A 16437-nucleotide genomic window follows, 5' to 3' on the forward strand; every position below is an offset into this window, starting at 1 on the left:
GAAGGGGCGGGGTCAGGAGGACGCTGAGCCGGGACTCCAGCGGGGCCCTGGGGTGCCCAGCGACTGCAACCGGCAGGTGGGCATGGGGCTCAGCGCGGAAAGCGGGGCCACAAGAGGGCAGGGCCGGAGGGACTGTCAGTGCGAAAGGTGGGTGCAAGGCCCTGACAAGGTGGGCTGGCTGCTAACGGGCTCGGAGCGGTGCGGGGAGGCGAGGGCAGCGGCTGGACGAAGGGGTGGGGCGGGGGCGGGGTCTACAGGGCCAGGGGAGGGGCGGAGTCAGGCTGGGCCGGCTAAGGTGGGATGGGGAAAGCGTGGGCAGGGGAGGGGCAGAGCCCTCCGGGGAGAAAAGGCGAGGTGGGTAAGGGACTTAGCTGGTCCTGGAGCGGGGGCGGGGCTGAATGAAGGGCTCCCCGCGGAGGGGCAAGGCCTTCGGAGGACTAGGGCCCCGCCCAGTGGGTGGAACTAGGGGCTCAGTCTAGGTCTTCAATTGGGTTTGAACAATTGCGCGTGGCTGGAGGTGGGTCCCCTAAATCTGCCTGGCCTCAGGTATCCGGAGGTGGGGCTAGAGAAGGGGCGGGAACACGAGGGTGCGGCGTCTAACGCGGTGGTGTTCAAGGCTTGCGCAGCCAGGGGTGCGGGGTGAAGGGGAAAGGAGGGTGAGGAGGGTGGGAGGTAAGTGAGGTCACAGTGTCAGGGATGGGCTGTTCCAGCCCTTTCAACCCCGTGTCCGCCCACACTCAGGCCAAGTTTGAGCTGATCACGTCCGAGGCCTCATACATCCACAGCCTGTCCGTGGCCGTGGGCCACTTCTTAGGCTCTGCTGAGCTGAGCGAATGTCTAGGGGTGCAGGACAAGCAGTGGCTGTTCTCCAAACTGCCTGAGGTCAAGAGCACCAGCGAGAGGTGAGGGAGTAGTCTGGTTAGGGTGTTGCAGGGGGGCCCAGGTCTGGGCTCTCTCTCCTGGGCCTTGACCCTGACCCCTTGCCGGACCCCTCAGGTTCCTGCAGGACCTGGAGCAGCGGCTAGAGGCAGATGTCCTGCGCTTCAGCGTGTGCGACATTGTGTTGCACCACTGCCCAGCCTTCCGCCGAGTGTACCTACCCTACGTCACCAACCAGGCCTACCAGGAGCGCACCTACCAGCGTCTGCTGTAGGGCGGGAAGCTCGGAGGCTGGGGGGCTGGGAGGCGGGGGAGGATATAGGGGGTCTTAGGCAGGAGTGGGTACAGAGGACTGGATGGGGAAGGGTGACCCGAGCGGGAAGGAGTTCCTGAACAGGCCTCTCTAACAAGGATAAGGTTATATCCAAGCACAAGACGCAGGAGGGACATGCTGAGGAGGCACCTGACAAACCAAGGTGGTGGCTGGGGTCATGGAGCCTGACAGTTGGTGGGACCCAGCACCCATCCGTGACCCCAAACCCCTCCCCATCTTTCAGCCTGGAGAATCCCAAGTTCCCTGGCATCCTGGCTCGCCTGGAGGAGTCCCCCGTTTGCCAGCGTCTGCCCCTCACCTCCTTCCTTATTCTGCCATTTCAGAGGATCACCCGCCTCAAGATGCTGGTGGAGGTACCTAGAGGGCACCGGGCTACAGTGAGGGCCGTGTGAGGGAAATGGGTACCCACGGGTGGTCAGGGTTATAGGTGGGTGGAGGTCATGACCTGCCTCACTGCCCCCCCCCAGAACATCCTAAAGAGGACGGCACAGGGCTCAGAAGATGAAGACGTGGCCACCAAGGCCTTCAATGCGCTCAAGGAGGTGAGCTCAGCTCCCGAGGGCATCCCCCCAAACGCCAGCATGTCTCTGAATGACCTTCAGCCGTCAGAGCCTCTGGTCCCCAGGTGGGAGTCTGAGGCTGGGCTCTGGGAGCTGGAGCTGGGGGGGGAGCTGCCAGTGACCCACACGCTGCCCCCTCAGCTAGTGCAAGAGTGCAATGCCAGCGTGCAGTCCATGAAGAGGACAGAGGAGCTCATCCACCTGAGCAAGAAGATCCACTTTGAGGGCAAGGTGAGTGTCCGCAGCTGGGGGGATGGGGTCCAAGAAGGGGCAGTTCTTGTCCCCTCCCTCCCTGGGCACTGGGGGCCAGTTCTTCACTGCCCATTCCCTCCCATCCCCTGTTCCATGCTCTTTGCCCTGCTGGCCTGGGCCTGACCTGCCCTCCCCCTCGCCCCTTCCACTCTTCCAGATCTTCCCACTGATTTCTCAGGCCCGCTGGCTGGTTCGGCACGGGGAGCTGGTGGAGCTGGCACCACTGCCCGCAGCGCCTCCTGCCAAGCTGAAGCTGTCCAGCAAGGCAGTCTACCTGCACCTCTTCAATGACTGCTTGCTGCTCTCCCGGCGGAAAGAGTGAGTCTGGGCAGGGTCGGGGGAGGGAGACTGGAGCCAGGCTCCCTTCTTGCCCACTGTTGGGTTCGCAACCAGTCCAAGAACCACAGCCAGGCTTTCCTGGGGCACCCTGAGGCTCGGAGGCTCCCCCCAGGACAGGCAAAAATGTGAGGCAAGTCCATTCCATTTTCCAGACCTAAGAACCAGGGGCTGGACTGTGTGTGGAGGGCTTGACGCTGCTCTGAGCCTAAGCCGAGTAGAGCAGAGACGGGGAGCACGACCCTGGAGTCCCAGCTCTGCCCTGAGTCCCAGTGATGATGGCCAACATGTCCTGAGTCTGTGCAAGGCATGCTGTGCGGATTATCCTCTTCACTCCTTTAAACATCTTCCTGGAAAGTAGGCTCCCTTATTATTCTCAAGATTGTGTAGCTAGGAAAGTGCAGGAGGCCGAAGGCCAGGTTCCTCTGATGTCCCATCCCAGGCTCTTAACCATTGTCTTCCTCTGGAAGATGGAGACCGCCGTGTAGGGAGATTGAGTGTGACAATAATACGTGGAAGACCATAGCACAGTGCCTGGCATGTGGTGAACACTCAGTATTAGCTGCGAGTAATAAGTTTGGGATGAGCGACAAGACTTTCTGAGGACGTAAGCCTCAAGGCTGAATGCGATGAAGAACAGACTTCTTACAGTGTGGGAAGCGTTCATTCCTGATTTATTCGTTCATTCATTAAAATGTCCCCGGACCCCTATTCTCTACTGGGCCCTTTTGGGTGCTGGGGACCTAAAGATGAATGAGACTTGTTTTCTGCCTACGGGTGCTCTTAGGACAATTCAAATGCATCCTGATGACCCCCTGGTTAGGGTTTTGATGGAAAGGCGTACTTATAGTGTCACATCCCCTGGCATGGGGTGAGAATCAGTAAAGCTTCCAAGAGGAAGGGACATCTGAGCTGGGTTTTGAAGGATAAATAGGAGTTTGCCAGGTAGACAAGGAGTTTGGGAGGAAATGTAGCAAAGTCACAGGAAAGTATGACAGTAGATTGTGTTTTGGGGATGATGAAGCCTAGTCTGGCCGGGTGTTAGAGGGGAAGAGCAGGAGAAGGAAGTTGGGGCGTTGAAAGTCACAGTATAGACGTCAGGTGTCCTGAGGGTCATGGGGAATGTGGAGAGTGAGGCAGGTGAGTGGCCTCTCACTCCTGGCCAGCTGGGGGCTGGGCTGGAGGGAAGAGACCGGAAGCTGTTGCAGCTGTGCCCACATGACAGCAGGTGCTTCAGAAGTGGTCCGGGGCTTGTGGTCGGTGGATTCCAGGAACAAGAGGGAGTCAGATAGGACGGAGCCACTGGCTGGGTGTGCGGGGAGAGGGAGGGAAGGGGCAAGAATGATGCTTGACTTTCCTCCGGGACAACATGATGGGGTGTTTCCCTGGAATGGAGAACAGTGATGCGATCTGGTTTGGAGTGCGAGATACTGACTTCGGGTTAGACGGGTTGGGAGGAAGGAGTCCGTGGAACATCCTTGACCCACCCACCTGCCCCTTCTGCCCGCAAGTGTTTATTTATTTATTTATTTTTATTTTTTAAACGTTTATTTTTTTTTATTTTTTAAATATAGTTTTTTAATTTTTGAGACAGAGAGAGATAGAGCACGAGTGAATGAGGGGTAGAGAGAGAGGGAGACACAGAATCCGAAACAGACTCCAGGCTCTGAGCTAGCTGTCAGCACAGAGCCCAACGTGTGGCTCGAACCCACAAACCGCGAGATCATGACCTGAGCCAAAGCCGGATGCTTAACTGACTGAGCCACCCAGGCGCCCCAAACATTTATTTTTAAGAGAGAGAGAGACACAGAGCGTGAGTGGGGGATGGTCAGAGAGAGAGGGAGACACAGAATCGGAAGCAGGCTCCAGGCTCTGAGCTGTCAGCACAGAGCTCGACATGGGGCTTGAACTCATGAACTGTGAGATCATGACCTGAGCTGAAGTCAGCCCCTTAACCGACTGAGCCACCCAGGCATTCCCACAAGTGTTTATTGAGCCCAAACTGTGGGCCAGGTGGCGTGAAGCCCTGGGAATGAGTGAGGGTCTCATCTGAGTGGCTGTCCATGGGCTCTTTAGAGCAGAGACTCAAGGGAGAGGTTCTGAGAGAACTTGGAAGCGCGCCTGGAGCAGGGACTAGCTGTTGTCCTCTTCTGCTTCTGTGGGCTCCCCTCTCCTTGTGGGGACCGTGCTGGCTGTTACGGAGGTGATGCCTTACACAGCCCAGTTTCTGTGGGGAGGGAGCCAGAGGGGCAGACATTCCCTTCTCCTTGCAATCAGACCTCACCTGCCATGAGAGGTCTGGGAGCCTGGGGACAAGCCAGGCTGACCTCGCCACCCCCACCCCTGCAGGCTAGGGAAGTTCGCTGTTTTTCTCCACGCCAAGATGGCCGAGCTCCAGGTGAAGGATCTGAGCCTGAAGCTGCAGGGCATCCCCGGCCACGTGTTCCTCTTGCAGCTCCTCCATGGGCCACACGCGAAGCACCAGTTCCTGCTGAGGGCCCGGACCGAGTGAGTGGCCCGGGGGTGGGGAGAGAGGACCCCCAGGCAGGCACCAGGACACGCCTCTTATCTCTGGCTGGAGGACTGTGGCAGGACACAGGCGAAGCTGGCATCCAGGGGCTTCTGGGCCTGCTCTGTCCTTATGCTCAGGGCTGGATGGGGCCCAGGCTTGGGGACAGGGGGTTGGGGGGTGGGCCCTGGGGTGGGTCGTGAGTCTGGACATCATACCCGATTCTCCCCGGTTCACCACTCTGGCCCTGGGAGATTGCACTTGTGACAGCTCAGCCTCCCCCTCCCTAGAAGTGAGAAGCGGCGATGGATCTCGGCCATGTGCCCCTCCAGCTCCCAGGAGGACAAGGAGGTCTTCAGCGAAGGCCAAGGTAGCAGCCTGCTGCCTCCTCCCCTCCCCCATCACCTGCTTCTAGGCCTACGTGGCCTGGGCCAGATCCCTGACTGCTCTTCCCTTTCCTCCAATCCTGGTGCCAGCGGGCGGGCAGGAACCTGAAGTGGGGGTGGGTTTTACACCAGACAGGCCGACCACTCCCACCCCACCCCCGCCCGGGGTGCACAGGCAGCACCCTAGAGATGACAAAGCCTTTTGTTTTTATTTAAAACATTCTTTCTGATGTTTATTTATTTTTGAGAGAGAGACCACATGAGTGGGGAAGGGGCAGAGAGAGGGAGACACAGAATCCGAAGCAGGCTCCAGGCTCCGAGCTGTCTGCCCAGAGCCTGACGCTGGGGCTCCAACTGTGAGATCATGACCTGAGCTGAAATCAGACGCTTACCTGACTGAGCCCCCTGGGCGCCCTGACAAAGCCTTTTTTATCCTGCCATCTCACCATTTCATGTTAGAAAGCCAGCTTCGGGGAGGTGGAGTGACCTGAGCGAGTTCACCCAACTAGTACATGGCAGAGCTGAGACCGGAACCGGGTCGTCTCTGTCTTTGCCTCAGACGCAAAGAGGACGGGAACCAAAGTGGCCGGGGTGGGGGGTGACGTAGAGGCTTTTCTCTGGGGTGTGAATGAGGCCGGTTGGCCAGAGCGGTGCCCAATCACAGAGGACTTTGAGGTGGCGGGTCCCAGGCAGCGACTGGCAGGTTTTGAGCAGGGGAGTTAGGGCTGAGCTAACGAAGGGGGTGGAAGGGAGCTCATGTCTCCCCGGACTTGCCATGTGTCAGGCCTCATATTAGGGGCTTCTATATGCATTTATTTTACTTAATCTTCATGACAAGCCTGGTAAGTAGACTCTTTTTTTTTTTTTCATACCTGAGAAAACAGGCTCAGAAATGGTAAGTAACTTGCCCAAGGTCAAGTGGCCAATGGGTAGCAGAGCTGGGATTCAAGCCAGGTCTGGCCCCAAAGTCTGTGGTTTTCCCAATACTGCCAGCCTGCCTGGGGCCGAGGCTGAATCAGGTTCTCTGGCTCGGGCTGGGAGTCCTATTTGGGCTGTGGGGCGAGCTTCCCACTCCAGAAGGTGTTCAGGGAAGGCCCCTGAAGAATAAAGAGGGGGAGCCCAGAAGAGATCTGCGGAAAAGCATGCTGGGAAGGGGGAGCAGCCAGTGCAAAGGCCCTGAGGCAGAAGGGAATTCAGAGGATTGGGGAACAGCAGGGCAGCCGTGCTGCTGAGCTTCAGGAGCAAGGGGCAGAGGGGAAGAAGAGGGAGAAGTGGAGGCTAGCAGGAAGGCAGTGTGTGGCTTTGTAGGCTGTGGAGAGGACTTTGGCTTTTATTTTATTCAAAGAGGACCGGGAAGCCCTGGAGGGTTATAACTGGGGGAGTGATGTGACTTGAAACCCAGTTGAGAAGGATGGATTAGAGGGAGCCCCGGAGAAGTAACATATGAAGGGGCCATCACCGTTTTGTGGGGGGCACCTGGGGGGCAGTTGGCCATCAGCCTGGAGGTCAGCATCAAGGTGTCAGACCGAGCTGGGGACGTGAGAGCCCCGGTACTGGAAGCACTAAGCTGGGAGGGGCTGGATGCGCCCAGGGCTTGTGTTTCAGATAAGACAGGAGTGGCCAGAGTGGGCAGAGGGAGGCGCAGAGAACATGAAGCCGCCCTCCTAGCCTTTATTTCCTCCTCCTATGCGACCCTGCCCCCTGTTACACTCCCTCACTCTCCCCTGGGCTGTCAGACCGCCCCCAGGTTCAGTGTGTCAGGACATACAAGGCACTGCAGCCGGATGAGCTGACCCTGGAGAAGACCGACATCCTGGCAGTAAGGACCCAAACCAGTGACGGTGAGAAGGGCCTCCTGGGAAGGCCTCCCTCATGGGGCTTGGGTGGGTAGGCGGTAGCTAGTTGGCTAAGATATCGCAGGAAAAGGTTATGCAAGTGTTGATCAACCACAGCATGCAGGAATCATGTTAGACAAGAGGAGGAACTTCCTGCTTGTAAAGATGTAGGATTCGGAGTGACTGCTGCGGGGGGAGTGGGAAATACCCTTCATTGATGATGGCAGAAGAAACAGGTCAGAAGTTCATCTACAAGACTACTAGAGGCAGGGTCCTTCCTGGAGCTGGGAGGTGCCAGGATGATGTCACCTCTTCCCCGGGGGTGCAGACAAGGCTTGCATCAGGGCCTAGGTGTTCCCTTGCAGACCTGGCCCCGGTGTCCTTTCGATGCCACTCACTGACGCTGCTCCTGGCCTGTAGGCTGGCTGGAGGGCGTCCGCCTGGCAGATGGTGAGAAGGGGTGGGTGCCCCAGGCCTACGTGGAAGAGATCAGCAGCCTCAGTGCCCGCCTTCGAAACCTCCGGGAGAACAAGCGGGTCACAAGTGCCACCAGCAAACTGGGGGAGCCCCCCGCGTGACGGGCAGCCATGGCCTGGGACATCAGCTCCATGCCCGGCTCCTGGACGGGTCTGGAGGCACTGTTGTGTCCCATGCCCGAGGCCATTGCTGCCGTGCCATGGCCTGGAATGGAGAGCACACCTGTCTTCCTGTTCCTCCAAGTCACGCTTCGGGACAACGCCAGCCCCTTCCTCTGGCATGGGGACTGATACCTGGCGAGGACAGGGGCCCACTCCCTCCACCCTGCCCGACTCCTGGTCCCTCTGGCAGGGGCCTGGCTGGGGACAGCTCTGGTGCCGTTGGGTGTTGGGACGTGTATATATATAGATACCTGTATCGGGGGTCTTCTGGCCACAGGCTGCGTGGGCCCTGGTTGCTATGACTTTTCTGTAAATAAACTCCCATGATGCCTTTGCTTGGAGTCTGAGCCGTCTGACCTTGCCTTCCCCTTCCCCCCTTGCCCTACTTCCCCAGCTAAAGGTCAGGGAGGGTCTCTGGCTGCCTACCAGTGGGGATTTTTCTTTCCCCTCTTTTGTTTTAATTTTTAAACATATATTCATTTTTGAGTGAGAGAGACAGGGCATGAGTGGGGGAAGGGCAAAGAAAGAGGGAGACACAGAATCCTAAGCAGGCTCCAGGTCCCAAGCTGTCAGCACAGAGCCCAACATGGGGCTCAAACCCACGGACCATGAGATCATGAACAGAGCCGAAGTCGGACGCTTAACCGACGGAGCTGCCCAGCTGCCCCCTTGGAGTTCACCTCTTAACCAGAGGAGGGTGACAGCGGGGCTGTGTATGAATTAGACTGCCTTTGGGGCGCCTGGGTGGCTCAGTCGGTTGAACATCCAACTTCAGCTCAGGTCATGATCTCATGGTTCGTGGGTTCAAGCCCCGCGTCGGGCTCTGTGCTGACAGCTCAGAGCCTGGAGCCTGCTTCAGATTCTGTGTCTCCCTCTCTCTCTGACCCTCCCCTGCTAGCGCTGTCTCTCTCTGTCTCTCACAAATAAATGAAAAACATTTTTTAAAAATTAAAAAAAAATAGAATTAGACGGCTTTTGACTGCAATTGACAAAATACCAGATTCAAATCGGTCTTGGGATTAAAGAAAATTTATTAGTTCTTGTGTTTGTTTCTTATAGCTTTCTGTAACAAATGATCACGAATTAGGTGATTTAAAACAACAGAAATTTATGGTCTGGCTGTTCTGGAGGCCAGAAATCTGAAGTCGGTATCATTGGGCCAAAACCCAGGTGTTTGCAGGGCTGTCCCCTGTCCTGCAACAGATGTGTGCTCCAGGGGAAAATTGACAATCGTCTGTACCAGCACCAGGAGCCACCAGCTTTCCTTGGCTTGTGGCCACATGGCTCCAGTCTCTGCCTCTGTGATCACATTGCCTTCTCCTCTGTGTGTCTATGTCAAATTTCCCTCTGCCTTCCAAGTATAAGGATACACGTGATTGCATATGGGGTCCGCCCAGATAATCTATGTCATAATCCTTAACTCAAATCCCACCTGAAAAATCTATCCCTCGCCTTGTGGCGCGCCTGGGTGACTCAGTGGTGAAGTGTCTGACTTGAGCTCAGGTTATGATCTCACGGTTCCTGAGTTTCAGCCCACATGGGGCTCTCTGCTATAAACACAGAGCCCACTTTGAACCCTCTCTCTCTGCCTCTGCCCTGCTCTCGCTCTCTCTCAAAAATAAACAAACACTGGGGCGCCTGGGGGGCTCAGTCAGTGAAGCCTCCGGCTTCGGCTCAGGTCGTGATCTCACAGTCCGTGGGTTCAAGCCCCGTGTCGGGCTCTGTGCTGACAGCTCAGAGCCTGGAGCCTGCTTCCGATTCTGTGTCTCCCTCCCTCTCTGCCCCTCCCCTGCTCAAGCTCTGTCTGTCTCAAAGATAAATAAAAAATTTTTTTAAATGTTAAAAAAATAAACATTTAAAAAAATCAATCCCCCCCGCCCCCATTTATCATACACCATTAACAAATTCTAGGGATTAGGATGTAGATATCTCTTAGGGGACCATTTCTCAGCTGGTCACAGTTCTCTTAACTAAGAAGTCGAGGGGCGCCTGGGGGGCTCAGTGGGTTGAGCATCCGACTTCGGCCCAGGTCATGACCTCATGGTTCATGGGTTTGAGCTTCGTGTCGGGCTCTGTGATGACAGCTCAGAGCCTGGAGACTGCTTCGGATTCTGTGTCTCCCTCTCTCTCTGACTGTCCCCTGCTTGTGCTGTCTCAGTCTCTCAAAAATAAATAAAAAACATTAAAAATTAAAAAAAGTCAATAGGCAGGGTGGGCTTCAAGCAAGGTTGAATGTCAAGCAAGGTTGAATTGCAGCTGCATCTTTTCTGCTCTGTAGTCCTCGGTATTGTCTTCATCCCAAGGGTTCAGGGGCTTCTTCATTCACATCCAACATGGCAGGAGGGACTGTCCCTGTCCCAGCATTCGCTGTTGAAGTCCTGGGGGGCTTTCTGATTAGACCAGCTCTGGTCACGGGGCTACCTCTGGACTGATCACAGTGGCCGGGGGGCTGGTATGTGCTGACCGACCTAGCTTAGGTCATGTGCTTTATCCCTGGAGCCAGGTTGGGGAGTTCTCTTTCCTGGAACCCCAAGGATCCCCAAGTGGAGTTTGATGGCTCCTGCACGGGAGTGGTAGCTGCTGGGGAGGCCAATGTTCATCGAAACCCAGAAGTAGAAGCACCTGGGAACGAGCTTAGAGATGTGAACACACCTGGGGGGCCCAGAGCAGCCTCATCCCTCGAAAGGAGGCTATGGGGCAAAGAAAATATGAGCCAGGGTGGTCCCAGAAGGCGGACATGGGCAGTTGGGGAGAGTCTCAGACCCATGGAGAAGTTTTTGGGAGTGACTTTCTGACAAGAGGTGGTGGGGACAGGGTGGGGTGTATGGGCTAAGGAGGCAGATACATTTGAATTTGAATCCTGGTTCAGACACGTATACCCATGCGATTATTTTATTTTATTAAAAAATTTTTTAATGTTTTTAATTTATTTTTGAGAGACAGAGACAGCATGAGCAGGGGAGGGTGAGAGAGAGAGGGAGACACAGAATCCGAAGCAGGCTCCAGGCTCTGAGCTGTCAGCACAGAGCCCGACGCGGGGCTCGAACCCACGGCTCAAACCTGAGCCGGAGCTGGATGCTTAACTGGCTCAGCCACCCAGGCGCCCCTTATTTTATTTTGGAGAGAAAGAGACAGCACGAATGGGGGAGACGAGCAAAGGAAGAGAGAGAAAGAGAAAATCTTAAGGAGGCTCCATGCTCAGCACAGAGCCCCATGTGGGGCTTAACCCCATGACCCTGGGATCATGACCTGAGTCGAAATCAAGAGTCAGGTGTTCAACTGACTGAGCCACCCAGGCGCCCCAACCCATGTGCTTTTTTAAAATAAACACTACTTCGGAATAATTGCAGATTTACAGACAAGTTTCCGAGATGGCCCAGAGAGTTCCATACGCCCCTTTCCGCGTTTCCCCTGCTGTTAACACCGCGCATCACCGTGGTGCTGTTGTCAAAACCAAGAAAACGACTTCGGTACATGACTATTAACTGAACCCCAGATTTTATTCGGATTTCACCAGTTTTCCCACTAATGCCCTTTTTCTGGTCCAGGATCCAGTCCAGGATCTCACATTGCACGTTGTTTTCATGTCTCCTTGGTGTCCTCTGGTCTGCAACACTTTCTCCCTCTTTCCTTGGTTTCCGTGACCTTGACAATTTTAAGGAGTTCTGGTCAGGATTTTGTTAGACTGTCCCTCTATTTGGGTTTATGTGATGTTTTTCTTATGACTGGGCAGAAGTTATGGGTTTGAGGGAAGAATACCTCAGAGGCAGAGTGCCCTTTCTTGTCACATGATGTCGGGAGAATGCACGTGATGTCCACGTGACTTAGTCGGGTGAGGTTAACGTTGATTATACAGTTAAGCTGGTCTCTGCCAGACTTTCTCCCACTGTGAAGTTACTATTTTCCCCTTTCCTTTTTCTTTTTAATTTAAATTGAAAACTTTTAAAGTTTATTTATTTTGAGAAAGAGAGAGTATAAAAGCAGGGGGAAGGGGCAGAGGGAGAGAGAGAGAATCTCAAGCAGGTCCACAGTGTCAGCGCAGAGCCCATCACAGGGCTCGAACTCACGAACCGTGAGATCATGACCTGAGCCAAAATCAAGAGTCAGACGCTTAACTGACTGAGCCACTCAGGCGCCCTGATTTTTATTTTATTTTTTTTAATGTTATTTGTTTATTTTGAGAGAGAGTGTGTGAAAGGGGCATGGTCAGAGAGAGAGGGAGGAAGAGGATCAGAAGCAGGCTCTGTGGGGATAATAGCATGATATGGGGACCAAACCCACAAACCATGAAATCGTGACCTGAGTCCGAAGTCAGATTCTTAACCAACTGAGCCACCCAGGCGCCCTGATTTTTTTTAAGTAAGCTCTACACCCAACGTGGGGTTAGAACCCCAACCCCGAGATCAACAGCCATGGCTTCTACCAGCTCAGCCAGCTGGGCACCCCTATTTTCCCTTTCTGTACTCTGTTCTTTGGAAGCAAGTGGAACCCACACTCAAGGCATGCTCCCAGTTCCTGGTGGATATAGCTATAAATATTATTTGGGGTTCTTCTGTCTGGAAGATTTGTTCCTCTTCCCCATGTATGTAGTCAATCATTTATTATAAAGGCACGTACTTATGCCTTTATTCATCTTTCCTTTGAGTTATAATTCAATACTATGTTATGTATTTTATTCAAATCGTTCCAGCTTTGGCCATTGGGAGCTTTTTCGGATAGGCTCCTGTGTCTGTTGGACGCCCCCTCGTCCTTTGTTCTTTAAGCACTGCCTTACTTCCTGGCACTGTGAGATGTTCTGGGCTCCCCTTGTATTTACCCTGCCTGAGCGCTAGAAGCAGCCATTACTCTAAGGGGCATAGTTTCTTTTATTGGAAAGTGGTATTTAGCAACCAAGATCTGGGCACTGGGTGTGCTCATTGCTCTCGGGTGTCACTGCTTCTAGAACCTCCCATTGGACAGAGGTAGGAAATCTATCATCTATCTATCTATCTATCTATCTATCTATCTATCTATCTATCATGTATCTATCATCTATCTATATCATGTGATTTTAAGTAAGACGCTTAATGGCTCTCAGCCTCTGTTACCACATCTTCAAAATGGGGAAGGTAATAGTAATATGTCCCTTCTGTGAAAGAAAGTGTGTAAGGTCGACACAGTGCCTGGTCCGTAAGAAGTTGCCCCAAATCGTGCTTTCATTGTGTCAGAGCTGCATAGCCAGAGCGTGGGGCCCTCATGAGGCAGTCAGGCCTCTGTCCCTTAAATATTCAAGGAGCTCCAGGGGCACCTGGGTGGCTCAGTCGGTTAAGCCTCCAACTTCGGCTCAGGTCAGATCTCAGGTTCGTGGGTTCGAGCCCCGCATCAGGCTCTGTGCTGACAGCTAGTTCAGAGCCTGGAGTCTGCTTCCTGTTCTGTCTCCTTCTCTCTCTGCCCCTCCCCCTCTCATGCTCCGTCTCTCTCTGTATCAGAAATAAAAAATAAAACATTTAAAAAAATTAAAAAAAAAGATTCAAGGAGCTCCAGGAATGGGGTTCCTGCATCGAGTAGAGACCAAAGGGCCTCTCTGCTTCTTCCACTGCTGAATCTGCACTGGGAGGGCCCAGCTGGCACCAGACTGGCAAAGCGGAGGAAACAAGCTCTCCTCATTCAACCTGCCCTGGCACATCTGGGATCTGGCTGACACCCAAGTCTGTGCCAGGGTGCTGGGGGCTGCGGTTGGGGTTGATGGCTGGCTTTGGGGCCATGCTGCCAGGCAGGGGGGTGAGGGCTGCCCAAGGCCCCAGCAGGCCCACTTGCCTCATTTGCCACCTACCCAGGAGGCAGATCCAGGCCAGGCATCTTGAGAAGCCCCTCTCTCCATGATACATGCTTCTGCGTGGTAGGCCTGGCCTGGGTATCTGGCCTTGGCCAAAGACATCGGGCCCTGCCCCTGCTTGCCCTCGGGGAAGGAGGAAGGTGGATGGGCCTGGCAGGACAGGAGGTGGGGGCGGGCAGGTCTGGGGGAGGGGTTTGGCCCCTGAGGCTGTCTGCTCATATAGTCTCTGAGTCACGTACCTTTGGGAGCCAATCTCAAGGCTTCCTGGAACCCCCTTCCCACCCAGGGCTGACCCCTTCTCGACAGTGACCGAAGGGGTCCTGCTTTCTTCCACCACTCCCAATAGACCCCAGGCTCTAAAGTATTGTTTCAAAGATTTTATCCTCAAAGGAAACTGTTGAGAAAGAAATTTATTCAGTCCAAAGCTTCAGTTCAGCAGGCACTAACCTTTGGGGGCAGCGGTGTGGAGCCCCACAGCATGGAGACGGCCTCTTGTTTCTTGTTGATTCTCTTTCTCCTGCTCCCCCTGCCTCCCTCCCTTCCTTCCTTCCCTTCTCTTCCCTTCCCTTTCCTTCCTTCCTTCCTTTCTTCCTTCATTTTCATCCCTTTCCTTTTCCTTCCTTCCTTCCCTTTTCCTTCCTTTCTTCCTTCCTTCCTCCCCCTGCCTTCCTCTCTGTCTCTCTCCTTTCCAGTCCTGCTCATTCTCCTCTCTTATCTGTGTCTCCCGTGGATGGGGGACAGGGGCATAGAAGCAGCCACTCGCTGTAACAGGGGAGACAGACAAGAGACCGGATACAATGCAGCGGGATCTCCCAGACAGACGCAAGAGCTGGTAAAGGTGGGGGCAGCAGGGTACAAACTGGCACACTACTTTGGAAAATAGTTTGGCTGCATCTGACAAGGCTGAGTACATGCCTACCCAGTGACCCAGCAAATCCACTTCCTTCTTTGGGTATAGACCCAACAGAAACGATGCTCCGAAAGACACAGCTAGAATGTTCATAGCAGTCCTGTTCATTAATGACCAAAATACTAGAAATGACCCAAATGCTCATCAGGGGCAAAATGGATAAAGTGTGGTCTATTCCCGTGGGAGACACTCCACAGTCGTGAGAAGAGACCATCTGCAAGTATGCGTAAGGACACAAGCTGGACACAACTCGAAAAAGCCGGACACACAGAGAACTTCTCAGATGATCATATTCGGGTAAAGTGCAAAAGCAGGCAGAACTCCCTGAAGGTGCAGAGGTCAGGGTAAGGCTATCCTGGTGGGGGAGGTGTCTGAGGATGCCCTTTACACAGGCTGCTTACTGGGGGGACGGTTCATTGAGCTGCACACGTAAGATCTGTGTCCCTGATGCGTTGGAATAAAACTTCAACAGAAGCTTTACCCTGGTAGGGAAACCCCAGGGCTGTGGGTGCGCAAATAGAGGCGGCCAGCTCCCACAGGAGATCAGGACAGGCTTCCTGGAGGCAGTGCCACCCAAGCTACGTCTTGAGGACTGACGTGGAGATGGTAGGAATAGGATAAGCAGAGCAGAGGCCCAGGATTTGCCCTCCTCTGGGAATTAGCCGCTTCAGAAAGGCCTTTCCGGTAGGGAAGAGAGAGGGAGTGTGTGGCTCAAGTCCTGCATCTGACCTTGACCTTGGCCTCCTCCTGCTCTGCTTCCATGTGGGAGGGCCCAAGGACACTTGCTCCAATACTTGATCGGGGCTTTGATGGAGAGTTGCGTTCTGATTCCAAGAGTTTAGCGGTGAGCCAGAACCAACTGGGCTTAAGGATCTGTGGGGCTGGAAAATGACCCTTTATGCCAATGAAGGAAGTTTGGTAAGAAAGGCCTATGGAATGTGAAAGCTCGTCATGGGGACAGCAGGACCTGTCCCTGACACTCTGAGCACCTGCTGTGCGCCTGGGACCAGCCTCTTTGCCATCGATGACTTCAAGGATTTCCTAACCACCTGCTCTGCAGGGCAGCGGGACGGCGGGATGAGGGGCTCTATAAAGTGTGCAGGGCAGCGCCCTCGGACAAGGCCCAAAACCCTTCCAAAACCGATTACCCGGCCGGGCTGCCCCGGGCGCCTGGTGGGGGTAGTTTGGGACTGGGGGATGGTGTTGAAACCACCAATGGGCCTGTTATTAGAGCAATGAGAGAATGTCAAGTATTTCACGAGCACTTAGCCCCTGAAATAAGGACTGTATGTCCATCTCCATATTCAGCGGGTATTGTTGAACCCATTTCACAGAGAAGAAAAAGGCCATTCAAGGGCGCCTGGGGGGCTCAGTCAGTTAAGCGTCCAGCCTCGGCTCAGGTCATGATCTCACAGTTTGTGGGTTCGAGCCCCGCGTTGGGCTCTGTGCTGACAGCTCAGAGCCTGGAGCTGCTTCTGATTCTGTGTATCCCTCTCTCTCTGCCCCTCCCCTGCTCATGATCTTTCTCTCTCTGTCTCTCAAAAATAAATACATGTTAAAAAAACGGGAGAAAGAAAACGGCCGTTCAGAGAGAAAGGCCGGGTGTGAGTCCATACAGCAGAGGCTTGCTGCCCTGGCCGGTTTTTCCCAGCTCATTTCCACCTCAGGGCTTTTGCCCAGACCGCTCGCTCTTCCCGGGGCACCCTCTCGTCCCTTCTTCAGGTCTGGCTCCTTCTTGCTGTTTCGGCCATGACCCAAACGCTCCCTCCTCTGGAGAACTTCCCTGATCGCTCTTAGATACGTGGCCTCCCCACCTTCCCTCCTGCCGCTCTGGGATTTCTTGTTTATTCACTTACTGACTTGCTCACTGTCACCTCCCGGTTGGACCAGGACCTCCATGGGACAGCGACCTTGGCTTTGGCCTCAGTGCTGAAAGCAGTGCCTGGCTCAGAGGAGACACCCAGCAAATGTTTCTAGAGGAGT

The 16437-nt window shown here is 54.5% G+C and overlaps 1 protein-coding gene across 2 annotated transcripts in view; it reads left to right on the forward strand.

Moving 5' to 3' along the window:
- Positions 1-8070, forward strand: part of ARHGEF19 (Rho guanine nucleotide exchange factor 19) — a 14202-nt gene extending 6132 nt beyond the window's left edge. For both annotated transcript variants that reach the window (XM_029947859.1, XM_029947860.1), the window contains exons 7-16: positions 742-902; positions 997-1149; positions 1437-1566; positions 1681-1755; positions 1915-2004; positions 2183-2343; positions 4711-4869; positions 5161-5240; positions 6993-7097; positions 7512-8070. In XM_029947859.1, the coding sequence (XP_029803719.1) occupies positions 742-902; positions 997-1149; positions 1437-1566; positions 1681-1755; positions 1915-2004; positions 2183-2343; positions 4711-4869; positions 5161-5240; positions 6993-7097; positions 7512-7669 (1272 nt within the window). In that variant the 3' untranslated portion in view covers positions 7670-8070. The remainder of the gene's footprint in view (positions 1-741; positions 903-996; positions 1150-1436; positions 1567-1680; positions 1756-1914; positions 2005-2182; positions 2344-4710; positions 4870-5160; positions 5241-6992; positions 7098-7511) is intronic.
- Positions 8071-16437: the final 8367 nt, after the last annotated feature.

Source organism: Suricata suricatta, chromosome 8 (assembly GCF_006229205.1).
Source record: "Suricata suricatta isolate VVHF042 chromosome 8, meerkat_22Aug2017_6uvM2_HiC, whole genome shotgun sequence".
NCBI classification, from domain to species: domain Eukaryota; kingdom Metazoa; phylum Chordata; class Mammalia; order Carnivora; family Herpestidae; genus Suricata; species Suricata suricatta.